The following is a 22,163-nucleotide window of genomic DNA, read 5'->3' on the forward strand; positions in this document are numbered from 1 at the left end:
TTCTTTCTTTTGTTCATTCATTCTTTCTTTCCTTCGTACCGGGGATTGAACTCACGACCATGCACTTACAAGGCAGGCACTTAAGCCACTGAGCTAAATCCCCAGCTGTGGTGATCCTTCTGTCTCAGCCTTTTGAGTGCTGGGATTACAAGCATGTGCCACCAGGCCTGGCTATTCATTTTGGTTTTTTTGAGGACCTTCCCTGCCGATTTCCATAGTGGTGGACTAGTTTACCCTCCCACCAGCAGTATTAGAAGAATTCCTTTCCTTTACAACCTCACTAGCATTTGACTTGAGTTCTTGCTGATCACCCTATGGAAATGGAATCTCAGTGTTGTTTTAATTCACATTTCTTTAATGGCCAGAAGTGTATTTTAGCCATTTTTAAATGCATAGTTCTGTGGCATGAAGTACATTTACATTAGCTAGGCGTGATAGTGCACACCTGTAATCTGTTAGGGAGCTATTAGCTATTAGGGAGGCCGAGGCAAGAGGACTGCAAGTTTGAGACCAGCCTGAGCAGTTTAGTAAGACTGTCTCTAAAACGGTTGTGGGCGGCTGGGGTTTGCCCGGCTACTAGTGTGTGCAAGGCCCTGTTTGCAGTCTCTGGTGTTGCTACAAACATGAAGCGAGTATATTGTCACTGATGTGTGAATGTTCCGGTCCATCCTAGAATGTGATCCTCCTGCCTCATCAGCCTCTGGAGTGATGGGGTTACAGGTGCAAGCTGTAGATTCCGTCTTATTTTTGAAATCCAATATTGGGTTCTCACTGTTTTATCATTCTGTTTTATTCCCTTTAAATAGAAAAAATTACCTGTATAGATTCTAGATTTCCTGTTGTATTCATGGGTTATAAGGTGTTAATGTCACTGTTCATTATGAGCCACAGATTGTCCCTACTTTGACCAGTGGGAGGCCTTCAGGTTGGCTCCGTGACCCCTTTAACATGTCCGCATTGGAACACTTCCTACCACGGCACAGCCAGACGTTCTGCGCTCATCTTCTTTCTTTTATTGGCCCGATCCTGGAGTCAGCCATTTCTCCAAGGAGTGTAGTTTCTTTTATTACAGAATGGTAGTTAGAATCTAAGTAAGGGTGTTCCTTGTGCTGATCCTCCCAAGCCTTTGCAGAAGGGAGCTGGGAAGTCCGTGCATGCGTGTGGAGGCGTGCATTCTGTCTATGTCTCCCTTTTGTGCTGGGGATTGAACCTGCGTCCTCACTTGCTAAGCCTATGTTGCACTGCTGAACTACGTGCCGAACCCTGTTCCATCTCTGAACGGCCTGCCCCCAGCTTACACTGATACGTTCAGTTTCGGGTTAAGGCCCCTGCTGGCTGCAGTAGGGTTACTTACTGAGCAGCTTATTTTTCATTTACTTTACAGTCTCTTCCATGTGCCCAGTTTCCTGACCTTATGGACTGGCTTTTCGGGCCTTGCCCTGCCAGTGCACCGTATGAATAGCCCCTGCCCCAGGCCCACTGACCTTGGCCCTGTCCCTGCTCCTGTGGCGGCCGCAGCCCAGGGCCCTGCCTTGAAAAAGGATGTGTGTGGGATAAGGAGGGTCTTTCTTCAGCCCCTCCCGCCTACCCCCAGCTGCTGGGGCCTGGAGAGATGCGTTACAGGCTCCTCTGTTTCTCATTGCTCTCGCTCTTTCTTTTGAAGATGGTTTCACCCAAACATCACCGGCGTGGAGGCAGAAAATCTACTGTTGACCAGAGGAGTCGATGGCAGTTTTTTGGCGAGGCCCAGTAAAAGTAACCCTGGAGACTTCACCCTTTCAGTTAGGTAAGCTGGAGCGAAGGGGAGGGGAGGGGATGGTGGGGAGGGTGCAGGCTTGCTCAGCCGCCCCCCTGTCCTCCTTGGGAGCACAGAGTGTGTGGCTGGGCCTCTGGGTGCAGGGCCTGCTTGCCGGGCTCCACGGGGTCCTGGAGCCAGAGCTGGCAACAGCAGCACCTCCTGCCAGGAGAGACCGCAGGGCTCGAGTCAGGGATCCAGGGTGGACCTCCACGCATCTGGAGCCCGGTTCCCGCATTTTTCCTTTCCCAGCTGTTGACTGCTTCATGGGAAAAAGACTTCGTAAGGGTTTCTTCAGATCACTTTCCTTTGTCAAGAAATAAAACATGACTGAGGAAGTTGTGGTCCCCTTTGTTCCCCTGCCCAGTCCCATTTCCCTCCCTCTCTCCCCAGAGGAAACCACCATCCAGAGGTTGGCTTGGATCCTTCCTGAACATGTTTTTTTACTTGACTGCGTTTGTACCCTGTACGAACAGTCAAAAGTTGGCTTGCCTGCGTGTTTTTAAACTTCACATAAATGGTTCTGTAATCGTGTGTAACATTTTGCAATTGAAAACATTTTTTGAGTCCTGTGCTTTCACGGACACCTCTGACTGACTGCTCATCGTGATAGCCGTTTAGCAGTTAGATGGTGTGAACGCTCCAGTTCATGCACTGGGCCATGCATGTCGAGTGAGGTACATCGGGTGGTTTTTTTACTTTTCATGAATAGTGTATCATATATTTCTTTGGGCAGATGTTGGGAGAGGTTTTCTAGGAATTGATTTCCTCTTATTTTCCCTCTGCTAGCTTATTCTAGAAGCTAGAACTGAACTGTTTTATAAATTAACTTTTAAATCATTATTGTTTTGAATAAAGAGGTAAGTAAGACATGCTCTTGGGAATGTACGTAGAAGCTCTTTCAGACTCAGGAAGTCCCTTTTGGCATAGATTAGTTTTTCGAGAAGTCCTTGTCGTTGGCTTTTACTTCCGTTTTACTATAAGGAGTGAGTTGGAGCGGTCTCAAGTCCTCGGCCTTCTCTCAGCAGAAGCCTCTAACCTACCACGGTGACGTGTGAGCTCAGAGTGTAAGTAGAGATCAGAGGTGACAATGGCAGGTGCTGCTGAGGACGCTGGGCCCAGCCCTTGTGCACTCTACACACCTTATTTTACTTAGGAAGCACCCCTATTTCTCGGGAGGAAGCTGAGGCAGAGGCGGAGTTGGTAAACAGGCTGATGTTGCTGAGCAGCTGAGCCAGGATCATGGAACCAGCTTCCCATTATTTTTTTTCTCCTTTTGCCCCCTACTACCTTTATTTTGAGTAATTTCAGAGAAAAGTTGAAGAATAGATACAGTAAATACCCATATTCCCTTCAGCTGTTAACATTTTGCCGTGTTTGCTTTTTCCTTTTTCAGTGTGCATTTATGTGTGTAATACATATATTTTGGCCGGGCATGGTGATGGGATTACACCTGTAACCCCAGCTCTCAGGAAGCTGAGACATGAGCATCACCTCAAGTTCAAGGGTAGTGTGGACTACATAGTGAGACTTATCTCAAAATTTTTTTTTTTGCATTTTCTTCCAAATTGTTTGAAAGGAAGCAGCAGATGATAACATTTATTTTCACCTCTAAATACTTATGTGTGTGTCTCCTATGAGCAAAGATATGTATAGCTATACAATATATTATTGTATTTGAGATTTTGTTTTGTTATTTTGTGATGCTGGGGATTGAAAGATTTTTAAAATTGATTGGAAAAAAAATAAAATATTGATTGGATAGTATTATAGTCCACATAAAAATTTAATTCATTAGTCAAGTGTGGTGTGTGCCTGTTATAATCCCAGCACCCTGGGAAGCTGAGGCAGTTAGAATCACAAGTTCAAGCCCAGCCTAGGCAACTTAGCAAGACACTGTGGCTCACTGCAAAGGCTTTGGGTTCCATCTCCAGTAATGGGAAAAAAAATCCCTCATTGTTTTAATAGGTTCTTGATACATCTTTACGTTTTTTGTATTTACTTAATTTTGGGGTGCTAGTTTGAACTAGGGCCTCACAAATACTAGGCATATGCTTTCCCACCAAGATATATCCCCAGCCCGAAGTTTGTGGGTTTTTCCAGTCTTTTTTGTTTGTTTGTTTTGTCTTTTTCTTTTTTATTGGTACCGGGGATCGAACTCATGACCGCCTGCTTGCAAGGCAGGTGCTTATGCCGCTGAGCTAAATCCCCAGCCCCTTTCCAGTCTTTTTGAGACGGGGTTTTTCTGTGTAGCTCAGCCTGCCTTGAGCTTGCTGTATATCTCAGGTGGCCTTGAATTGGGGATACTTCTGCTGTCCCCGCCTCCTGAGTGCTAGGATTACAGGTGTCCTTTACCATGTCTGGCTTTTTGCTCCACATTTTTATATTTATAATCAGTACCTAATAATTGCACATATTTATGGGAACTAAAATCCAAACTCAGCCAGATGTGGCGGGGCACACCTGTAATTTCAGCACTTGAGAGGCCGAGGCAGGAGGAACATGGACTGGAAGCCACCCTGGGTCCATAGTGAGTTCAAGGCTAGCCTGGTCTGCATAGGGAGACTGCATAGGAATCTCCCAAATCCACCAACCCAAAGCCTTCCAGGTGCCTAGAAAGCCAGCTAAAGAGGATGATTCAGTTCATTTAATTTTTATGGTTTGCTTTGTTTTATTCTAGAACAGCTCCCTCTCCTGGTCTTTTTTAAACTTAGGGTTTAGTTTTTGGCTTTTGGCCATTGCTTTTATTTCACAGTTGGTCCCCAGACTGGATTTGCTGGTTGTTTCATTTTTAGTTTTAAACATTTTTGAGAAGCATAATATGTTGTTGAGTTTGGATGCATCTCATTTTTTTTATATTGAAAGGCACATAAAATGTGTTTGTCCTGTCTTTTGGTTGTATTCAGTTTAATCCCTTGGTAAAAACGTTGCTGAATTTTTCTGTTTATAAAGTTATGGTTTTCTTTTTGTACTTAGTAAGTGATTTGCAAAAGGATAGTTTATGAAGTGCAGATTTCTCCTTCCCTAATACATGTTTTTCCTTTAAAAAAAATTTTTTTTTTTTAAAACAAGGTCTCGCTGTATAGTTCAGGTTGACTTTGAATTTCCTACATAGCTCAGGGTGATTTCAAACTTGACATAATCCCCTGCCTCAGCCTCCTGAGTGCTGAGATTACAGCCATGGGCTACCACATACAGCTCCCTAATAATTTTGTGCAGCAGTTTTAGCATTTGTTGGTGGATTTTATCTGACTAAATATTATATTAGCAATTGGAAATTTACTATCTTTTTATGGTACCAGGGATCAAATTCATGACCTCACACTTGCCAGGGAGGTGCTTACGCCACTGAGCTAAATCCTCAGCCTCCCCCCCCCCCCGCCCCATTTTTTTTATTTTTTATTTTTTTTTTGAGACAAGCTCACTATATAGTTCAGGCTGGCTTTAAACCCACTGGGTAGTCCAGGCTTTCCTCAAACTCAGCAGTCCTCCTGCCTCAGCCTCCCAAATGTTAGGACTTACAGGCATGGGTCACTATGCCCAGCTTGTAATTGTTATTTCTTCCATATTCATTGGTCAGCATTCATCTATAAAGAGGTGTGCCAACAAGCCCCCATTCCTTCTAACCACCCTTCCTCTCCCAAGCTGACCAGGGCTTTGTGTATACCAGCCAAGTTCTGTACACTGAGCAACATTCCAAGCTCTGCCCCGCTTTTTGAGTATCATGGACTTATGGTTGCTTTTTCTTTCTCTCTGTTTTTTAAATTTTGAGACAGGATTTTGCTTTGCAGTTCAGGCTGGCTTGAATTCGCTTATGTGGCCCAGGCTGGTCTAAACTCACAGTGATCCACTCACAGTGATCCACCTGCCTCAGCCTCCCAAGTGCTGGTATTATGGGCATGTGCCACCATGCCTGACTTCTTTCTTTTTATCAAATGTGTGTATCAGATTCATTGACATCATTGTTCTTTTTGATGAAATTGCCCCAGATTTGGTGAGTGTGGTGAGTTATCTTGTTGACAGTTCTCCAGTAGTCTTTGAACAGTTCCTTGTGGTCTGACTGAGACATTTCAGATGACTCTTGAAATTTTCCTTTTCCAGACTGGGAATCCCCCATTTCTCTCAGGGCCTCAACTCTTCCACTCTAGTGGGAGATGGAATTCAGGAGCCAGGGTCTAGGTGCAGGGTGTGTTTATGCTCCTGGACGTCTTTGCTTCTAGGCTCCTACCAGGAGTGGACAGAGCTGGAAATAAATATTTATGTGTTTAAAACCAAGTGTGCTTACTGATAGATAGTTCTCCTTCAGCCCAACTTCCTCTTCTTCTGCAGTACGGGTTTGTACTTCCTGTGTCCTGCAGGAGAGCTGCTGTTTTCAACAGCATAATGTGTGACCTCATTTGCCCAACCCTAAAATTAAAGTTTTAAAATTACTATACTATTATCTTTTCTAATTATAAACCTACTAAATAAAGTTCTAGATTTCTTTGGAGTCCTCTTGTTCCTAGAATATGGACATAGTGTTTGTACTGCCTTCAGAATTTTACTAGAATTCAATTTTCTGGATAGGTGTAAAGTTACACAAGTTCATTTCTTTCCATTTATATTGTTGTTTTGTCTTTATTGATTTAATTTGTATTTATTGAGCCTGTGAAACGTGTAGGATTCAAAATTCATGGGAGTGGTGGGACATCTCTGTAATCTGAGCTCTTAGAACAGTGAGACAGGAAAATCAGCGAGAGTTCAAGGCCAGTCTGAACTACATGAGACTCTTGTCTCAACAAAAAGAAAGAAAGACAAAAAAGAATCAAACTTCGAAACTGTATAAGAAGGCATATTCTGAGAAATCTCATTCTGTTTTTGGTACCAGGAATTGAACTCATGACCTTGTTGCTTGCCAGGCAGGTGCTCGTGCCACTGAGCTAAATGTCTGGCCCAGGAATCTCATTCTCACAACTATGCCTTGCACAGTGTCTCCATTCCTGTGGAGATTAATTTCTACTAATTTTGATTTATCTTTTGTGTTTTTCTTTTTTTTTTCTCTCTCTCTTTCTTTCTTTTTGTTTTTAGACAGTGACTTACTGTGTAGCCCAGGCTGGCCTTGAACTCGCAGCAATCCTGCTACCACAGCCTCCCAAGTGCTGAGATTACAAGTGTGTGCCACACACCTGGTGCAAATATATATTTTTCTTATTATTTTCTTTTTTCTCCCTCTGAGCATGACCTTATTTAAATTTATTTTTTATGTTATGTGATACATTAAAACATAAAAATCATGCATATCAGTGGGGTACATGTATTGTTTATTTTCCTTTTATTTTTGTATTTGAAGTAGAATGTTAAATGTATTTCCTTCTGGTTTCTCTTTTTCACTTTCGGGAATTTTTTTATAAACTTCTTCATCTTTTTAATCAGCTTTACATAGCGTTCTACCCTGTGGCTCTTGCACAGTTTCTTTGTATTCTCTCTTACAGATAGCAGTGTAGTTTTCTCCAATATTTTGAAATATATAATGCCTCAGTGAATACACATAATGAATATGAGTGATTCACGTATATTATTCTGTGCTTGTCACGGTGGACCCTTGGGGCTGAGGGCGCGGCAGGCAGCAGGTGTTAGACAGTGTGGGTGTCCGAGTTCCCCTCACAGGGCTGGTGCGCTGTGGTTCTGCCCACAGTGCGTAGAGCTGCCTGGTTTTTCACAGCCCATTGAGCGCTCAAGCTGTTCATTTTAGCCCCTTGGATGAGAATGGTGTCTCAAATGAATTTTAGTTTTATGATTGAAGCTAAAGCACCTTTCAGTTTAAGACCATTTATACATCTCTTCCGTCAGCTGTCTTAGAAGCAGTGCTTTGGTTTGATTGTTGTTTTTGATGGTATTGGAGAGCAAACCTGGGATCCCACACATGCTAGGCAGGTGCTCTACCGCAGAGCTACAACTCCCGGCCCCAGAACCAGTGCTTTTAACCACTCTAACATTGCCTCTAAGGTGTTTTTTTTCCCCTTAGTGCAGGGGATCAAACTCAGGGCCTCTTGCATGCTGGACATGTGTTCTACCACTGAGCTATGACTCTAGCACATCTGCTTCAGACTTTATGTTTCTTTATGTATACGGAACACAAGTAAAGTAGTCTTTATTTGAAATACTTGGGACCAGAGGCGTTTCAGAGTACAGATGAGTTTTGGACTATTTGCATATACATAATGAGAGATCTTAGAGATGGGACCCAAATCTAAACATGAAGTTCATTTATGTTGTGTAGCCATCATATGCAGATACCCTGGAGGTAGTCTCATATAGTTTGGGGTTTTTTTGGGTCTTTGAGACAGGGTCTCACTACTCACTTCAGACTGACCTTGGGCTCACTTTGTAGCCCAGACTGCTCTTGAATTTACAGTGATCCTCCTGCCTCAGGCTTCCCAGTGCTAGGATTATAGGTGTGTACCAACACGCCCTACCTGTACAGTATTTTTAATGCACCTGTGGTTTGACTGACCTGTCGGGTGTCAGTTTTGTGTAAAATCAGGTGTGGTTTTCTCTTTGTGACATGTTGATGCTCAGAAAGCTATGGCTTTTGGGGTTTTTAGATAAAGGATGCTGAGCCTGATACTCTACAGGCACTCATATATATGCTATATATGCTTGAGTATACACTTGTGTATGTGTAAGTAGTGTACATGTTGTTCTTTCTCTGTGCAGATGATGTAAACTCTGCTGTGCTGCAAAATTAATGATTATGTTGGTGTTCAATTGGCCTAGGAGAGAATCCTCACCTTTTTTAACTTTGAGAGAAAAATATAGGCAGATGCAGAACGTTATGTTAGAATCACTTATATTTATTGCTAGTCATTTTTTTCCTTCAGAATAAAGTAAAATTTCTGTCTGTCTGCCTGCCTGTATTTTTTTTTTTTTTGTCTTTTTCCTTTTTATCGGTACTGGGGATTGAACTCACGACTGCCTGCTTGCAAGGCAGGCGCTTATGCCGCTGAACTAAATCTCCAGCCCCCTGTATTTCTTGAGACAGGGTCTCACTATGTAGTTCAGGCTGGCCTTGAGCTCACTTTGTAACCCAGGCTTGTCTTTTTTTGGGGGGGGGGGTTCTTGGGATCGAACTCAGGATCGCATACTGGCCAGGCAGGTGTTTATGCCACTGAGTTAAATCCCTGGCCTCCCAAGCTGGTTTTGAACTCAGAACAATCCTCCTGCTGCAGCCTCCTGAGTGCTGGGATTACAGGTGTGCATCACCACACTCGGCTTTTGAGATTTCCTTTTAGCTATTGCTCATTGATTCTGGTCTCCTGTTTTCCTTACAGGTAGTTACTATCATGAATTTGGTGTATATCTCCTTAGTTTATTAAAAACAAAAATGGGCCAGGTGTGGCAGTGTATAGCTGTAATCCTAATACTCCGAAAGGCAGAAGCAGCGGTATTTTAAATTAGAGCCCAGCCGGGGCAACTGAGTGACTTAGCGAGGTCCTTCCTTAAAATGAAAAATAAGAAAAGGAGTAGGGATGTAGTTGAGTGCGTCGCCCTGAGTTTATTCCCCAGTAACACACATATGCGTGCACAAATCAAAATCAAATAAACAAGGAGGACTGGGGATGAAGCGCTCAGCAAGGGCCCTGAGTTCAGTCCCCAGTGACACACACACACACACACACACACACACACATAAATGCACATATACACGGTGTGTTCAAATGTCCCATGAGTAATACTCTCATAGTCCTAGATTGTCAGGTATGGTATATATGTCATCTAGTTCTGCATTATGCCTTTATTTGTGCAGTGTCGTGTTTTTGATAGCCACCTGTGTTGCTATATATTGATCTAATCCATACTTGAAATACCTATATTTGTGATAAGCTATTAAGTAAATGCTAAAAATAAGAAGTGCAGGTGTTAAAATAATGTGGTATGTAGTTGGGGGCGCATGAGACTTCAAGTGGGTTTTTTTTAAACCCACTGGAAAAATTGTCACGAAAAATTAGAATTAGATTTTAGTAATATTTTGGGATGATTTTGTTTGTTCTTAGTTCCCATTTTCCTTTCTCTGTGGTAGCAACATATTTTCTAGAGCGTTCATTAGTAATGTTATAGAGACAGACTAAAAATAAATAAGGGACTTGAGGAGATAGCTTGGTGGTAGAACACGAGGCTCAGTCTCTAGCACTAAAAGGAAAAAAATGTAGTGTAGCAGGGGGCTGGGGACCAGGACTGGCAGTGCAGTGTGGCTCAGTGGTGGAGGACTTGCCGAGCATGTGCAGAGCCCTGCGTTCAGTTTGGAGCAGCAGCTGTGCCACCACCACCACTTAGAAAAAAGAAGGAACATGGGAATGTCAGTGGTTGCCATGGTTACCTTTTTAGGGGCTACCAGGCCCCTGGTTTCCACAAAGGTAGATATTGGTATGCTTGAGATATATTTATGTAATTCCATATAATCAGGGGCTGACACATTAATTGTCTCAGTTGGGAAGTCTGTCAGTAATATGTGTCTTTAAAGTAGGTTTTCCCTTTACTATCTTGTGCATGCACGCATGTGTATGCATGTCGTGCTTAGGATTAAATCCAAGCCATACTGTGCCACCAGTCCTACAGTGAGTTTTAAAGATATATGCAATATCTTTATTGAGGGTTTTTTTTTTTTTTTCCTTTTTTCTTTTTGAGACAGGGTCTCTGTGCAGTTCAGGCTGGCCTTGAGCTCACTTTGTAGCCCAGGCTGATCTTGAACTCACATCGATCCTCCTGCCTCAGCCTCCCAAATGCTGGGATTACAGGCATGAGCCACCATGCCCGACTCCCTTTACTGAGTTTTGATAAACATGTTTATGCCCAGTCAGAGACATTCCCATTATTCTAAAAAGCTGCTTTGTGCCCTTTCCAGTTTTCCTTCCAAGAGGCAACTACCAGTTTCATTTTTTGTCCCTGTAGACTAGTTTTACTTGTACAGTTTCATATAAATGAAGCCACACAGGGTATATTCCTTCGTGTCATTCCCCTCCCCGTTACAGGTGGAACCCAGGTGTCATTCATGCCAGGCAAACTCCACCACTGGGCTCCACCCCAGCCCAGTGTACCAGTGTAATGTCTGCTGCCTGCCTGCCTTCCTTCCTTCCTCTGTCCCTGCCTCTGTCTCTCTTGCTTTCTTTTTTTTCTCTCTCTCTCCCTTTTTTTTTTTTTTAAGTAGGAAATATCTATCAGTGGTGAGAGCTACAGCTGCTGAGAGGCAGGAGGGGTTGCTGTCTTTCGTTTCTGTTTTTTGCTTTGCTTTGTGATATCTATTGTATCAGCATGTCACTAGTTGTTTATGCATTTTTTTTTTTTTTGTCTTTTTCATTTTTATCGGTATCAGGGATCGAACTCATGACCGCCTGCTTGCAAGGCAGGTGCTGATGCTGCTGAGCTAAATCCCAGCCCCTGTTTATGCATTTTTGATACTTGAATTTTCAAGTTTTTTCTATTATAAGGTCTGCAATGAGTACTTTTGTGCAAGTCTTTTGGTATCTTCCATTTCCTTCCTTTTGAGCAAAATACTTAGGAGTAGATTTGCTGGATTAGAAGGTATGTATTTTACTTAATGATAACAGGTGTTGTCACTTAGCATATACAGTTAAATAGCCAGCCCTTCAAAATAGCAGGTGTGTGGAGTGCAGAGACTGATGACACCTCCGGTTGAGGTGGTTGACCATAGGTTTTCACCCTCATTGTATTTGGTATAGAGGAGGGGAAATTTGTACCTCAGGTTTTGACTTCTAGGTAAAATTTGATACTGAACATGAGACCTATTTTTACTAGTGTTTTATTCTGTGGCTCTGTTTTTTTCCTCCCTCGTTGCATGGACTATTTTAGGAGAAATGGAGCTGTCACCCACATCAAGATTCAGAACACAGGTGACTACTATGACCTGTATGGAGGAGAGAAGTTTGCCACTTTGGCTGAGCTGGTCCAGTATTACATGGAACATCATGGGCAGCTGAAAGAGAAGAATGGAGACGTTATCGAGCTCAAATATCCACTGAACTGTGCAGATCCTACCTCTGAAAGGTCAGTGGCATCTTAGTCAACACAGAGTTTGCAGCTCTGTCAGGCCCTGTGTGTCATATGAATATGTTGGGGATGGACCATGGGGTCTACAATGCTCCAAAGACTGTCACCTTTAATTAAAGTATGTTAACTGGGCGTGGTGACAGCTGCCTGTGATCCCAGCACTCGGGGCGGAGGCAGGAGATTGCTACAAGATCAGGGCCAGCCTGGGCTACACAGTGAGTTCAAGGCCAGTCCGAATTACATAGCAAGACCTTGTTTACAAAAAGAAAAAAGAAGAATAGGAGTAACATTTTTCCACCCTTTTCTTACAGCATTGTTACTTACACTCATTCTGCAGGGTCACACACTGTTCCTGTGCATACCCAGTATATACAGTAATTTTAAGATTTATTGAATTTCAGCAGATAATCTTTGGGAATTATTAGAAGAATGCAGATCTTATGGTGATGCTGAAGAAGCTCGCTGGGCATGGTAGTATCTGACTGTGTCATCCCACCCTTGGGAGACTGAGGCAGGAATTGTGAGTTGAATACCAGCATGGACTACACAGTGAATTCCTGTGTCGAAAAAGCAAAAACCAAAACTGAAGGCAATGAAACAAAATAAAAATAATAAACCCAAACACCAGCAATTCTCTGTGGTGGCTCCCAACCCGTTATGTAGCAGAACCACCAACAGATGTCAGTTTAAACCCAGAAATGGAAGAGCGGAGAACTCAGAGGCCCGGCTTCCTTGTATTCACAAGCTTGAGAGCTTGCCCTGCTTACAGGCAGTTGTATTCTTGTTAAGGTCTTTTCCTGAGTGCTGGAGCTAAGCTGGTGACGGCTGGGGCTTGGTTTATTTGTATCGATTGTGTTGGTTTTCTAATTCTCAGCCTCTTTTTCTGACTCAGTACAAATCTTATGTCTCTTCTGGAAATGTTTTTGCTTGCCAGGCAGATGCTGTGCCGCAGACCTGTATTTCTGGCCCAATCCTGTCTCTTAATTAGCTTAGTATCTTCAGGTTATTCCAACTTTATGTTATTGCTGTTATGTGCTCCTAATATTTCTTCAGCTACCACTCTGGATCCAAGCAAAGGACTATGGGCAAACTCAGGTTTATTTCTACATTTCACTCTTCTGTTATATGTGGATGAAAACTAAGTTGGCCTGTTCCTTTAGGGGTGAGCTGTTGGTGTGACCTGTTATGGTAGCTTGTGCTTCCTTGTAACCAGCTTGAGGAGGGAGAAAGTCAGGCATTCATGTGACCATGTCAAGTTGTTTTCCATGATAATTTACAGCAGTGCTATTTAAAAATCTATCCTTATGCCTGTAATCCCAGCTCTTGGGGGCTGGGGCAGGAGGATCACCACCGAGTTCGAGTTGAAGGCCAGCCCGTACTACACAGTGAGTTCAAGGCCTGCCTGGATTGGCTCTGCCTCCAAAAAAATCTGTCCTTGAATGACCTTGGAAAGCCTCCTGGCTTCCGTTGAGACTTACGTGTGTTGCTATCTTTTATCTCTCGTTATAGGGTGTAGGGATTTTTAGCCCATCCAAGCCTTGGCCCTTCCAAGTCTTATGTGCATTACACTTTGAGGTGCTAGCCCAATATACTGTCTGAAGACATCAGTAGCACATTTGGAGGCCTTTGACGTACAGATTGGAAATACTTAAGTTAATTGGACGTGCTCGAATTAATTTATAATGATGTTTTTAGGGCTGGGGATTTAGTTCAGTGGCACAAGCATGTGCCTTGTAAGCGTGGGGTCGTGAGTTCAATCACTGGGACAAAAAAACAATACAACCCCACTTTGTAGTTGTCTCTTCACTCTGTTGGTTGTTTCCTTTGCTGTGCAAAGCTTTTTAAATTAAGCTTATTGGTACATTTTAGGGATACATGATGATCACATTCATCACAGAGAACTTGGACCTGCTCATGACAAAGCTCGATTCTTCTGTTTTCTCCTTCCCATCATCCCGTCACCCCCTTCACCCTTACTTACAAGAGCGTTGTTTCCGTTTGTCCTTCTTTTCTCATCGTTATTTTTCTTTTCTCTTCGTCTCTTTCCCCTTCCCCTTTGAAGGTTTTCTTTCTGTTTCACAATGTGTTTTGTCCATTTTGGTCCTCATCTACGCTGCCGTGTCTCGGGCAGTGCAGTGTTTACACGAGTGTCCAGTTAATCTTACTTAAGTGTATGTCTTTGTGGTGCAGCCATTTTGAGGCTTTGAATTTGAAATGACCCCATTTGTTGATTTTTAGGGTTATCTCTTCCAGTTGGGGTTCTGTTCAGAAAGTCCTTGCCTGTGTCTATGCCTTTAAGAGTTTTGCTTAGTTATTTTCTGGCGTATGCATTCAGTATTTCTATTTTAACATGTCATTTTTGATCCATTTTTATTTTATTTTAGTACCTGGTGAAATATATAGGTCTGGATTGAATTTTTGGCATGTGGATAGCTAGCTTTTCTAGCACCATTTGTCAAAGAGGCTGTCTTTCCTCCAGCGAAAGTTTTTGGCCCCTTTATCACAGTGTTTTGTTTTTTATTTTTTGGTACTGGGGATAGAACTCACAACCTTGTGCTTACCAGGCAAGTGCTTGAGCCACTGAGCTAAATCCCCATTGGTCCCTTTATGAAAGATCAGGTAGCTCGATATGCTTTGAATTGTTCCTGTATTCTCTGTTCTGTTCCATTAATAAAGGTGTTTTGTTTTGTTTTTGTTTTTTCCCACACCATGCTGGTTTTGTGTTATTTACTTATTTATTTGAGATGGGATCTGGCCTCAAACAGGTGGTCCTCCTGCCTCAGCCTCCCGAGTGCTGGGATTACAGGCATATGTACTACACCATGCAGCCAGTGTTTTCGTCACCGTAGCTCTGTAGTGTAATTTGAAGTCTGAAATTGTGATTCTTCCTACCTTGCTTTTGTTTCCCCAGACTGCTTTTACTATTCTAGGCCTCTTCTGGTTCTATCTGAATTTTAGGGTTGTTTTCTTTAGTTCTGTTTCTTTAGTTCAGTTTCTTGAGGAAGGCTGTTGGCATTTGCATCGAGATTGCATTCAGTCTGTGTATTAGTTTTGAAGAAAGAGCCATTTTGACTGTTGCTTCTGCATCTCCAGGATCAGGGGTTAGCTTTCTGTTTTCCACGTCCTCTTCCAGTCTCCTTTTTCAGAGTACTGCAGCTTTCACTGTAGAGGTCTTCTACTTCCTTGCTTAGGTTAATTCCTAGGTATTTAATTTTTCTTGAAGCTGTTGTCCAATTTGTGAGCTGATTGGCACACAGGAACACTACTGATTTTTGAGTGTTGACTCTGTATCCTGCTGTGCTACTGAATTTGGTTATTGACTCTAGAGTCTTTTTCGGGTCTTCAATGTGGAGGGTCATGTCATCTGCAAATAATGAGAATTCTACTTCTTCCTTTTCTACACCGTATCCCTTTTATTATTTTTTCCTTTTGCCTGATTACCCTAGCTCATGTTTTGAGAACCATATTGAGCAGTACTGGTGCCAGTTTTGGTAGCGCAGCCTGTAATCCCAGCACTGACAAGTAAGGCAGGAGGAGCTTGGAAAGTTGAGAGGCCAGACGAGGCTACACAGTGAGCTCAAGGCCAGCCTGACCTTCAAACTGAGAACTTGTCTCAGACATACTGCCCACCCCCACCCCCACCCCCTGCAGAAAAGCAAACAGTACTGGTGAATAGTGGACATCTTTGTCTTGTTCCTGATTTTAAAGAAAACCTTTTTAGCTTCTCCCCATTTAATATGATGTTAGGGACATTGGTTTGTCACGAATGGCTGACTTGCCTGTCTTCCTTCCTTTCTTCCTTCCTTCCTTGAGACAGGGTCTTGTTACACAGTTCAGGCTGGCTTTGAGCTCATTATGCAGCCTAGGCCAGCCTTGAATCCTCCTGTTTCAGTTTCTTGAGTGCTGGGAATCCAGGTGTACATGGCTGTGATGAAATCATGGATTCTGTCAAAGGCTTCCATGAGTTGAGATGATCATGTGATTATTGTCTTTGCTTCTGTTTATGTGGTCTGTTACATATATTGATGTGTGTGTGTGTTGAACCATCCTTGATGAATGAGGCTTGGTCATGATGTATGATCTTTTTGAAGAGGCATACTGTTTTCAGATACCTTGTTGAGTTTTTTTTGGGTACTGGGGGTCGAACTCATGACCTTGTACTTGCCAGGCAGGCGCTTGTGCTGCTGAGCTATATCCCCAGCCCTTTTGTTGAGGACTTTTGCATTGACAATCATTAACATGTTGCTGCCAGCTTAAACCACCCATAGTACATGTATGACTGTCTCATCAGGTGGCTCGACCGACTGGCGGTTAGCAGTTTAACAGCAGCTGATGAAAGCTAGGCAAGGTAACATGCCTGAAATCCCAGCACTGGGGAAGCTGGAGCGGGAGGATCATTGTGAGGTCGAGGCCAGCCTGGGCTACCTAGATAGTTCAAGACCAGCCTGAACTGTGTAACGAGACCCTGTCTGTAAAAGGCAAAGCAAAGCAAAACAAAACATCAGATGGTGAAGTTAAAATCCAGCTGCCTTAGCAGCAAGACACAATTACGGCCCGCTGTGAACACACTAAAGAGGTTGACTTTTAGTTCTCTTTTTAGGTTGGGTCCTTTTCTGGTTTTAGAATTAGGATACCTTCCAGGAGTGACTTCAGGAATAATTACTCCTCTTTCAGTTTCATTAAGAGTTGGAGAGTAGCAATGTGTCTTCCCTGAAGTTCTGGAACAAGTTGGGATTGAATCCACTGGGACTTGGACTTGTCTTGGTTGCCATTTTTTTTTCTAAATTATTATTACTACTTACTCAGTAATTGCCTGATGTTGGATTATTCAGGGGTTTGGGTCTTCTAATGTCAGCTTTGTAGTTTGTATATACCTAGGAATCAACCCATTTCTTCTGAATTCTCCATTTTATTAAGAGAACAGGTTCTCATTGTAGTTACTAATAATCTGGATCTCGGCAGAGCCTGTTGTAAAGTTTTTTGACTTTTTCATTTCTAATCGTGTTGATTTGAGTCTTTCCTTATTTTGTTAAGATTGGCTAAGTCTGTTTCATTTATTCTTTCAGAGAGCTAGCTCTTTGATTCACTGATTCTTTATACTTTTTAAAGTCTCAATTTCATTAATATTTGCTCTTACCTTTATAATTTCCTTCCTTGTAGTAGCTTTGGATTTGGATTGGTCCTGTTTTTCTAGGACCTTGAGGTGCTGCTTCACTGGGTTATTTACTTGGGCTTGCTGTATATTTCTGAACTAGAAACTTTCCTCAGAGGACTGCTTTCTGTGTCCTATAGGTTCTAGTGTGTCGTGCTAGTGTTATCGTTGGATTCTAGGAACTAATTTCTTCATTGATTTTTTTTGTGTGACCTAGTGATTATTCAAGAGGGTATTGTTTAGTTTCCATGGATTTGTATAATTTCTGTGATTTCTTTTCCCCTGTGATCTGAATACATGCATGGGATAATTTTGATTCTTTTGCATATACATAAGCATCCTTTATGAGATAGCATGTGGTCTTCTGGAGGAAGCTCCATGTGTCCTGAGAAGAATGTATATTCTGTTGTTGCGTGGAACACTGCACATATTTATTAAGTCCATTTGTTTGACAATTGGTTCAATTCTGATTATCTCTGATATTTTTAATTTTTTAAAATCTAATTCAATCTGCAGTACTCCAAAAAAAATAAAAAAAAATCATGGTCATTCTTAGCCTTCTTGTCATGTTTTCTGCTTGTGTGAGATGCTGGTTTCGTCGCAGGCTCATCAGTCTGTCCCTGGGAGGAATGTGTCTGTTTCGACATTGTGTTCTAGAGAGCTGACTGTACATGATAGTTTAGTGAAAGGATGTTTTGAATCCATGGCTGAACTCAATTCATTTCCATTTTTAAATGTTTTAGGTGGTTTCATGGTCATCTTTCTGGGAAAGAAGCAGAGAAATTACTAACTGAGAAGGGAAAACATGGTAGCTTTCTTGTCCGAGAGAGCCAGAGCCACCCTGGAGATTTTGTTCTCTCTGTCCGCACTGGTGATGACAAAGGGGAGAGCAATGACGGCAAATCGAAGGTGACACACGTCATGATCCGCTGCCAGGTAAAGCCCTGCGTTCCAGGCAATGCTTCCAGATGTTTTCTGCAAGAGAAAGACAGATGCCGTTATACCCAAAATCTGATGTTCTTTGTTCATTTAGCGAAGATCTTTTACCCTGTTACTATGTTGTTTATTGCGATTGTTTTGTTATTTCCAGACTCCTGTTTGATGTCCAGTCTCTGCTGGCAGATTAATTTGTGCTTCAACGTGTCACCTCTGCCCTGCAGTGTTTATTCTGTTTCTTGGGACAGCTGCTAGCGTTACCTCCAGGTCTCCATGTCTGCAAAGCAGCCTCAGCTTGTCCTTAGGATTGTCACAGCCTAGCCCGGCACTGTACACCTGGCCTTTTGTGTCTGGGTGCCACACCTGGGCATTCGCCTGCTGTGAATAAAGAGCATTTGGGAAAAGCAGTTGTTTCTGTACCGAACATTTACGGACAGTTGTTTTGGCCATCGTCCCCTGCACAATGCAGGATGACAACTCCTTCTGTAACATTTAGATTGTATTGTGCCAGCCTCCATACATGAGGTACCTACTATGTCACAGAGACATGACTTAAAGCACACAGAAGGCTACTGTAGGTTATGTGCAAATGCTGTGCCATTTCATTTTATTTTAGTCCCCTTTTTTGGTGCTGGGGTTGAACACGGGGCCTTGTGCTTTCTGAGCACAAGCTCTACACCCCGATACCCCCTTTTTGTTTTGCTTTGAGTCTCTGTCCTTCACTTCCTCCCCCATGTACTACTGCAACTATTTGATCTATTTTAGGGAAGAGTCAGTCTTTTAGAGTTTCAAATGGAAAAAGTTGTTTTAGGTTTTTTTTCCATCTAGGCTAATTAGTGTAGCCATGGGTAGTTGCCTTTTTTTTCCTGAAGTGGAAACACTGAGGTTACTCCGTTAGCGAGTTTCCTGCGTGAGGCGTTGTTACTAGGGTAGCCGTCACCCTGTCCCTGAGGTCTCAGGAACTCGTTCGGCATGCTGAGAGTGTGTACCTTTGGACATGTCTCCCCTTTTCCTGCTGCCAAGTCCCTGAGAACTGCCATTATGCTCTGTATTGTTTGATTTTTTTTTTCCTTTCCAGATTTCATATAAAAGTAAAATCATGTAATATTTGTCTTGCTGTGGCTGGCTTATCCTTTAGGCTCACAGGTTGCAAATGATAGCATTTCCCTTCCTTTTTTTTTAAAACTAGTATTTTGTTGTGATAGTACCGTGTTTCCTTCTGTTATGTACAGACTGCCCCTCCCCACGTTCATTTTTCCTCTGTACAGGGACACAGGTTGTTTCTGTACACTGGATACTGTGAATAACGTGGCGGTGGCCATGGAAACCAGTGATTAAGGTAACTGTAATAACCATCGTCTTTTTATCTTGGAAGGAACTGAAGTATGATGTTGGTGGAGGAGAACGGTTTGATTCCTTGACAGATCTGGTGGAGCATTACAAGAAGAATCCCATGGTAGAGACATTGGGCACAGTGCTCCAACTGAAGCAGGTGAGCCTGTTGGAAAACTAAGAGCCCCTCAGAATGTTTAAAGTGCCGGGCTGGAGATTTATCTCAGCAGCGTAAATACCTGCCTGGCAAGTGCAAAGTAGTGAGTTTGATCCCCGGTACCAAAAAAAAAAAAACAACTAAGTTTTTCTTGTTCTTTTTTTTTTTGAGACAGGGTCTTGCTGTGTACTTACGCTGGCTTTGAATTCACTGTGTACCCCAGGCTGGCCTTGAACTCACAGCAGTCCTCCTGTCTCAGCCTCTTGAGTGCTGGGATTTCAGGCACGTGCCATCACACCTGGCATTCCTCCTGTGATATCTAGAAACAGGTTCCAGATGTTGTATCAGGTCCCTGTGTATCTGTAAAAGTCCTTGAAGAGTTCGTTTTTTGTACTTTTTTGTTGGTGCTGGGAATCAAACCGAAGGCCTCATGCATGTTAAACATGTGATGTCCCACTGAAGTGCTCCCCCGCCTGCTTACAGAATTGGTTTTTTGTTGCTGTTTTTGAGACAAGTTCTCACTCTACAGTCCTGCTGGCCTGGAACTTGCAGTCCGCTAGCTTCAGCCTCTCGGGTGTACAGCACTGGCTCCTGGCTCTCCTTACAGAGAATTTAAAAGAGAATTTTCCCGATGGGTCCACCTTTGGGTCGTTACCTTTAGTTGTTCACATTTACTCATCGTAGAGCTTCTTCAGGGTGCGCCCTTTTGCCAGCTGCAGTTTCATTTCGGAATCATGCTGTGTCTTTTTGGAAGGAAAAGTAGGTGAATTATATAGCGAGGGAAGTGTGAAGAAAGCTCCATAGTGTTTCCCGACAGAACCCAGAAGAAAGTGCAGCTGCCCCTGCGTGTGAGGCTCCACTGTGCGCCCCTGTGTCCTCTGCGCTCCCTGCCTTGCCTCTGTGGACACAGACATAACAGTCTTTCTTCCCTCTGCTGACACCGCTCTGAAAAGCATTTTCTTCCTTCCCACCACCTGCTGCTCCTGGGCAGCCCCTCAACACCACCCGTATCAACGCGGCCGAGATTGAAAGCCGGGTTCGAGAGTTGAGCAAACTGGCCGAGACCACGGATAAGGTCAAGCAAGGCTTCTGGGAAGAATTCGAGGTGAGTTCCGGAGGAGCTGTGCGTGCGTGAGGTGTGGCCTTTGATGGCTGCGAGGCCTCAGGTCTGGACCTGGCTCTGAAGGCGCTGCCGCCCCTCCTAGTGCGGATCGTGCTGCCACAGGGGCGGGCGGCCAGGGACAGAGCGGCTCTGTGTTTTCGGGCAGGGGTGGCATCCAGCGCTGACCAGGCGAGCCAGCAGCTCCATGTGGCTCTTTTTGGTTTGAGCCACTGGCCAAACCCCAGGAAACCGCAAAGACCCACTCCTCTGGGCATTTCCCAGCACTCGCTGGGTCTTCACAAAGACTCATGGCCTCACTGCGATGAAAGGGTCAAAGAGAAACATGGCCTGTTTGCTTTCATTTGGTGGTGCAGGTGGACAGCTTTGGGAGTTTCGGTGGACTGATACTGCCCCTGACACCTGTGTGGATAGGAGGGTGTCCTTGATGAAAATGACCCAGGTCCTGCCGGACCCCTCCGTGTCACCTGCCCGTCTGCAGCCTCTTTCTAGTTGAGAGAGGGGAAATAGCAGTGATGCCCAGGAATGGAAGCTTTGTTTATTTCTATTTGGCTTTTTCGGCCTGGGAGGGAACCCGGTGTGACATGCACACCAACCAGGTGCTCTGCCGCTGACCTGCACCTCTCAGCCCTGGAAGCTTTTAAGTTATTTTTTAAGTTTGAAGAGTTATTTTGGTTTTCTCGAGATAGCGGCTGGCTGTGCAGTCCAGCTGGCCTTGAGCTCACAGTGGTCCTCCTGCCCAGCCTCCGAAGTGCTGGGTTACAGGTGTGCCCCAGCCTGTCTGGCCTCCCGTTGGGTTTTTCCTTCCGAGATGTGCGGTGAGACGCTGCGGTGCCTTCCGCTTGCTCCTCTGTAATGGGCCCGGTGTGGTCATACACTCTCTGACTTCAGCTCAGCCTATTGGTTTCATTTTACACTTAAATTTTAGAAACTTACTCCTTTTATGTTTTATTTATAATTATGTAAAATACTGAGTTTGATTCTTCAAGTCAATTCTGAAAAACAAAATATACTCAAACAAGTTTGCCTTCTGTTGTCCTTCCTGTATGTCTGCCTCAGCTTAAAATATTACAGTTTTTTATTTCATTCTCAAAATACAAGCAAGTAGCTACATATTTCTCTGCCCACCTTCTGCCTGTGCTGAGGTAAACACGCTGCTGCTTGACAGACCTTGGCCTGGCTCTGCTTCTTGTCCACCCCGTACCTGCTGCCGCACTGTGACGTGAGAGGCAGCTTCCTTTGCTGCTCTCAGCGCTGGCGCTGCGCTGTGCAGCCGCACCATCGGTGATGCGGCTTACTGAAGCGCAGCTGGGGTTCCAGATGCACCGCAGAGGGCATCCCAGGCATCACCTTGTGCCTGCGTCGCTCCTGTTTTTGCCAACCACTTTTTTTTTTTTGGACACAGATCCTACTATGTAATTCAAGCTAGCCTTGAACTCGAGGCAGTTCTCCTGCCTCAGCTTCCCAAGTGCTGGGATTACAGGCATGTACCACCACACCTGGCACGTTGACCACTCTTAAATCCTTTTGTTTACTGTTAAAATAATGATGGTTGTTACTCTTTTTATTATGCACGTTATTATGTTGGCATATATAACATCTGAAAAATACTGTTTTTAAAATTTTT

General features: G+C 43.6%; 1 protein-coding gene across 2 annotated transcripts in view; it reads left to right on the top strand.

The window, feature by feature from the left end:
* Positions 1-22,163, top strand: part of Ptpn11 (protein tyrosine phosphatase non-receptor type 11) — an 87,026-nt gene that overhangs the window by 20,142 nt on the left and 44,721 nt on the right. For both annotated transcript variants that reach the window (XM_063225674.1, XM_013144831.3), the window contains exons 2-6: positions 1,664-1,786; positions 11,642-11,836; positions 17,735-17,927; positions 19,303-19,419; positions 20,408-20,521. In XM_063225674.1, coding sequence (XP_063081744.1) covers positions 1,664-1,786; positions 11,642-11,836; positions 17,735-17,927; positions 19,303-19,419; positions 20,408-20,521 — 742 coding nt within the window. The remainder of the gene's footprint in view (positions 1-1,663; positions 1,787-11,641; positions 11,837-17,734; positions 17,928-19,302; positions 19,420-20,407; positions 20,522-22,163) is intronic.

This window comes from Cavia porcellus, unplaced genomic scaffold (assembly GCF_034190915.1).
Source record: "Cavia porcellus strain 051 isolate PalLab524CR breed Dunkin Hartley unplaced genomic scaffold, mCavPor4.1 scaffold_16, whole genome shotgun sequence".
Lineage (NCBI taxonomy): Eukaryota > Metazoa > Chordata > Mammalia > Rodentia > Caviidae > Cavia > Cavia porcellus.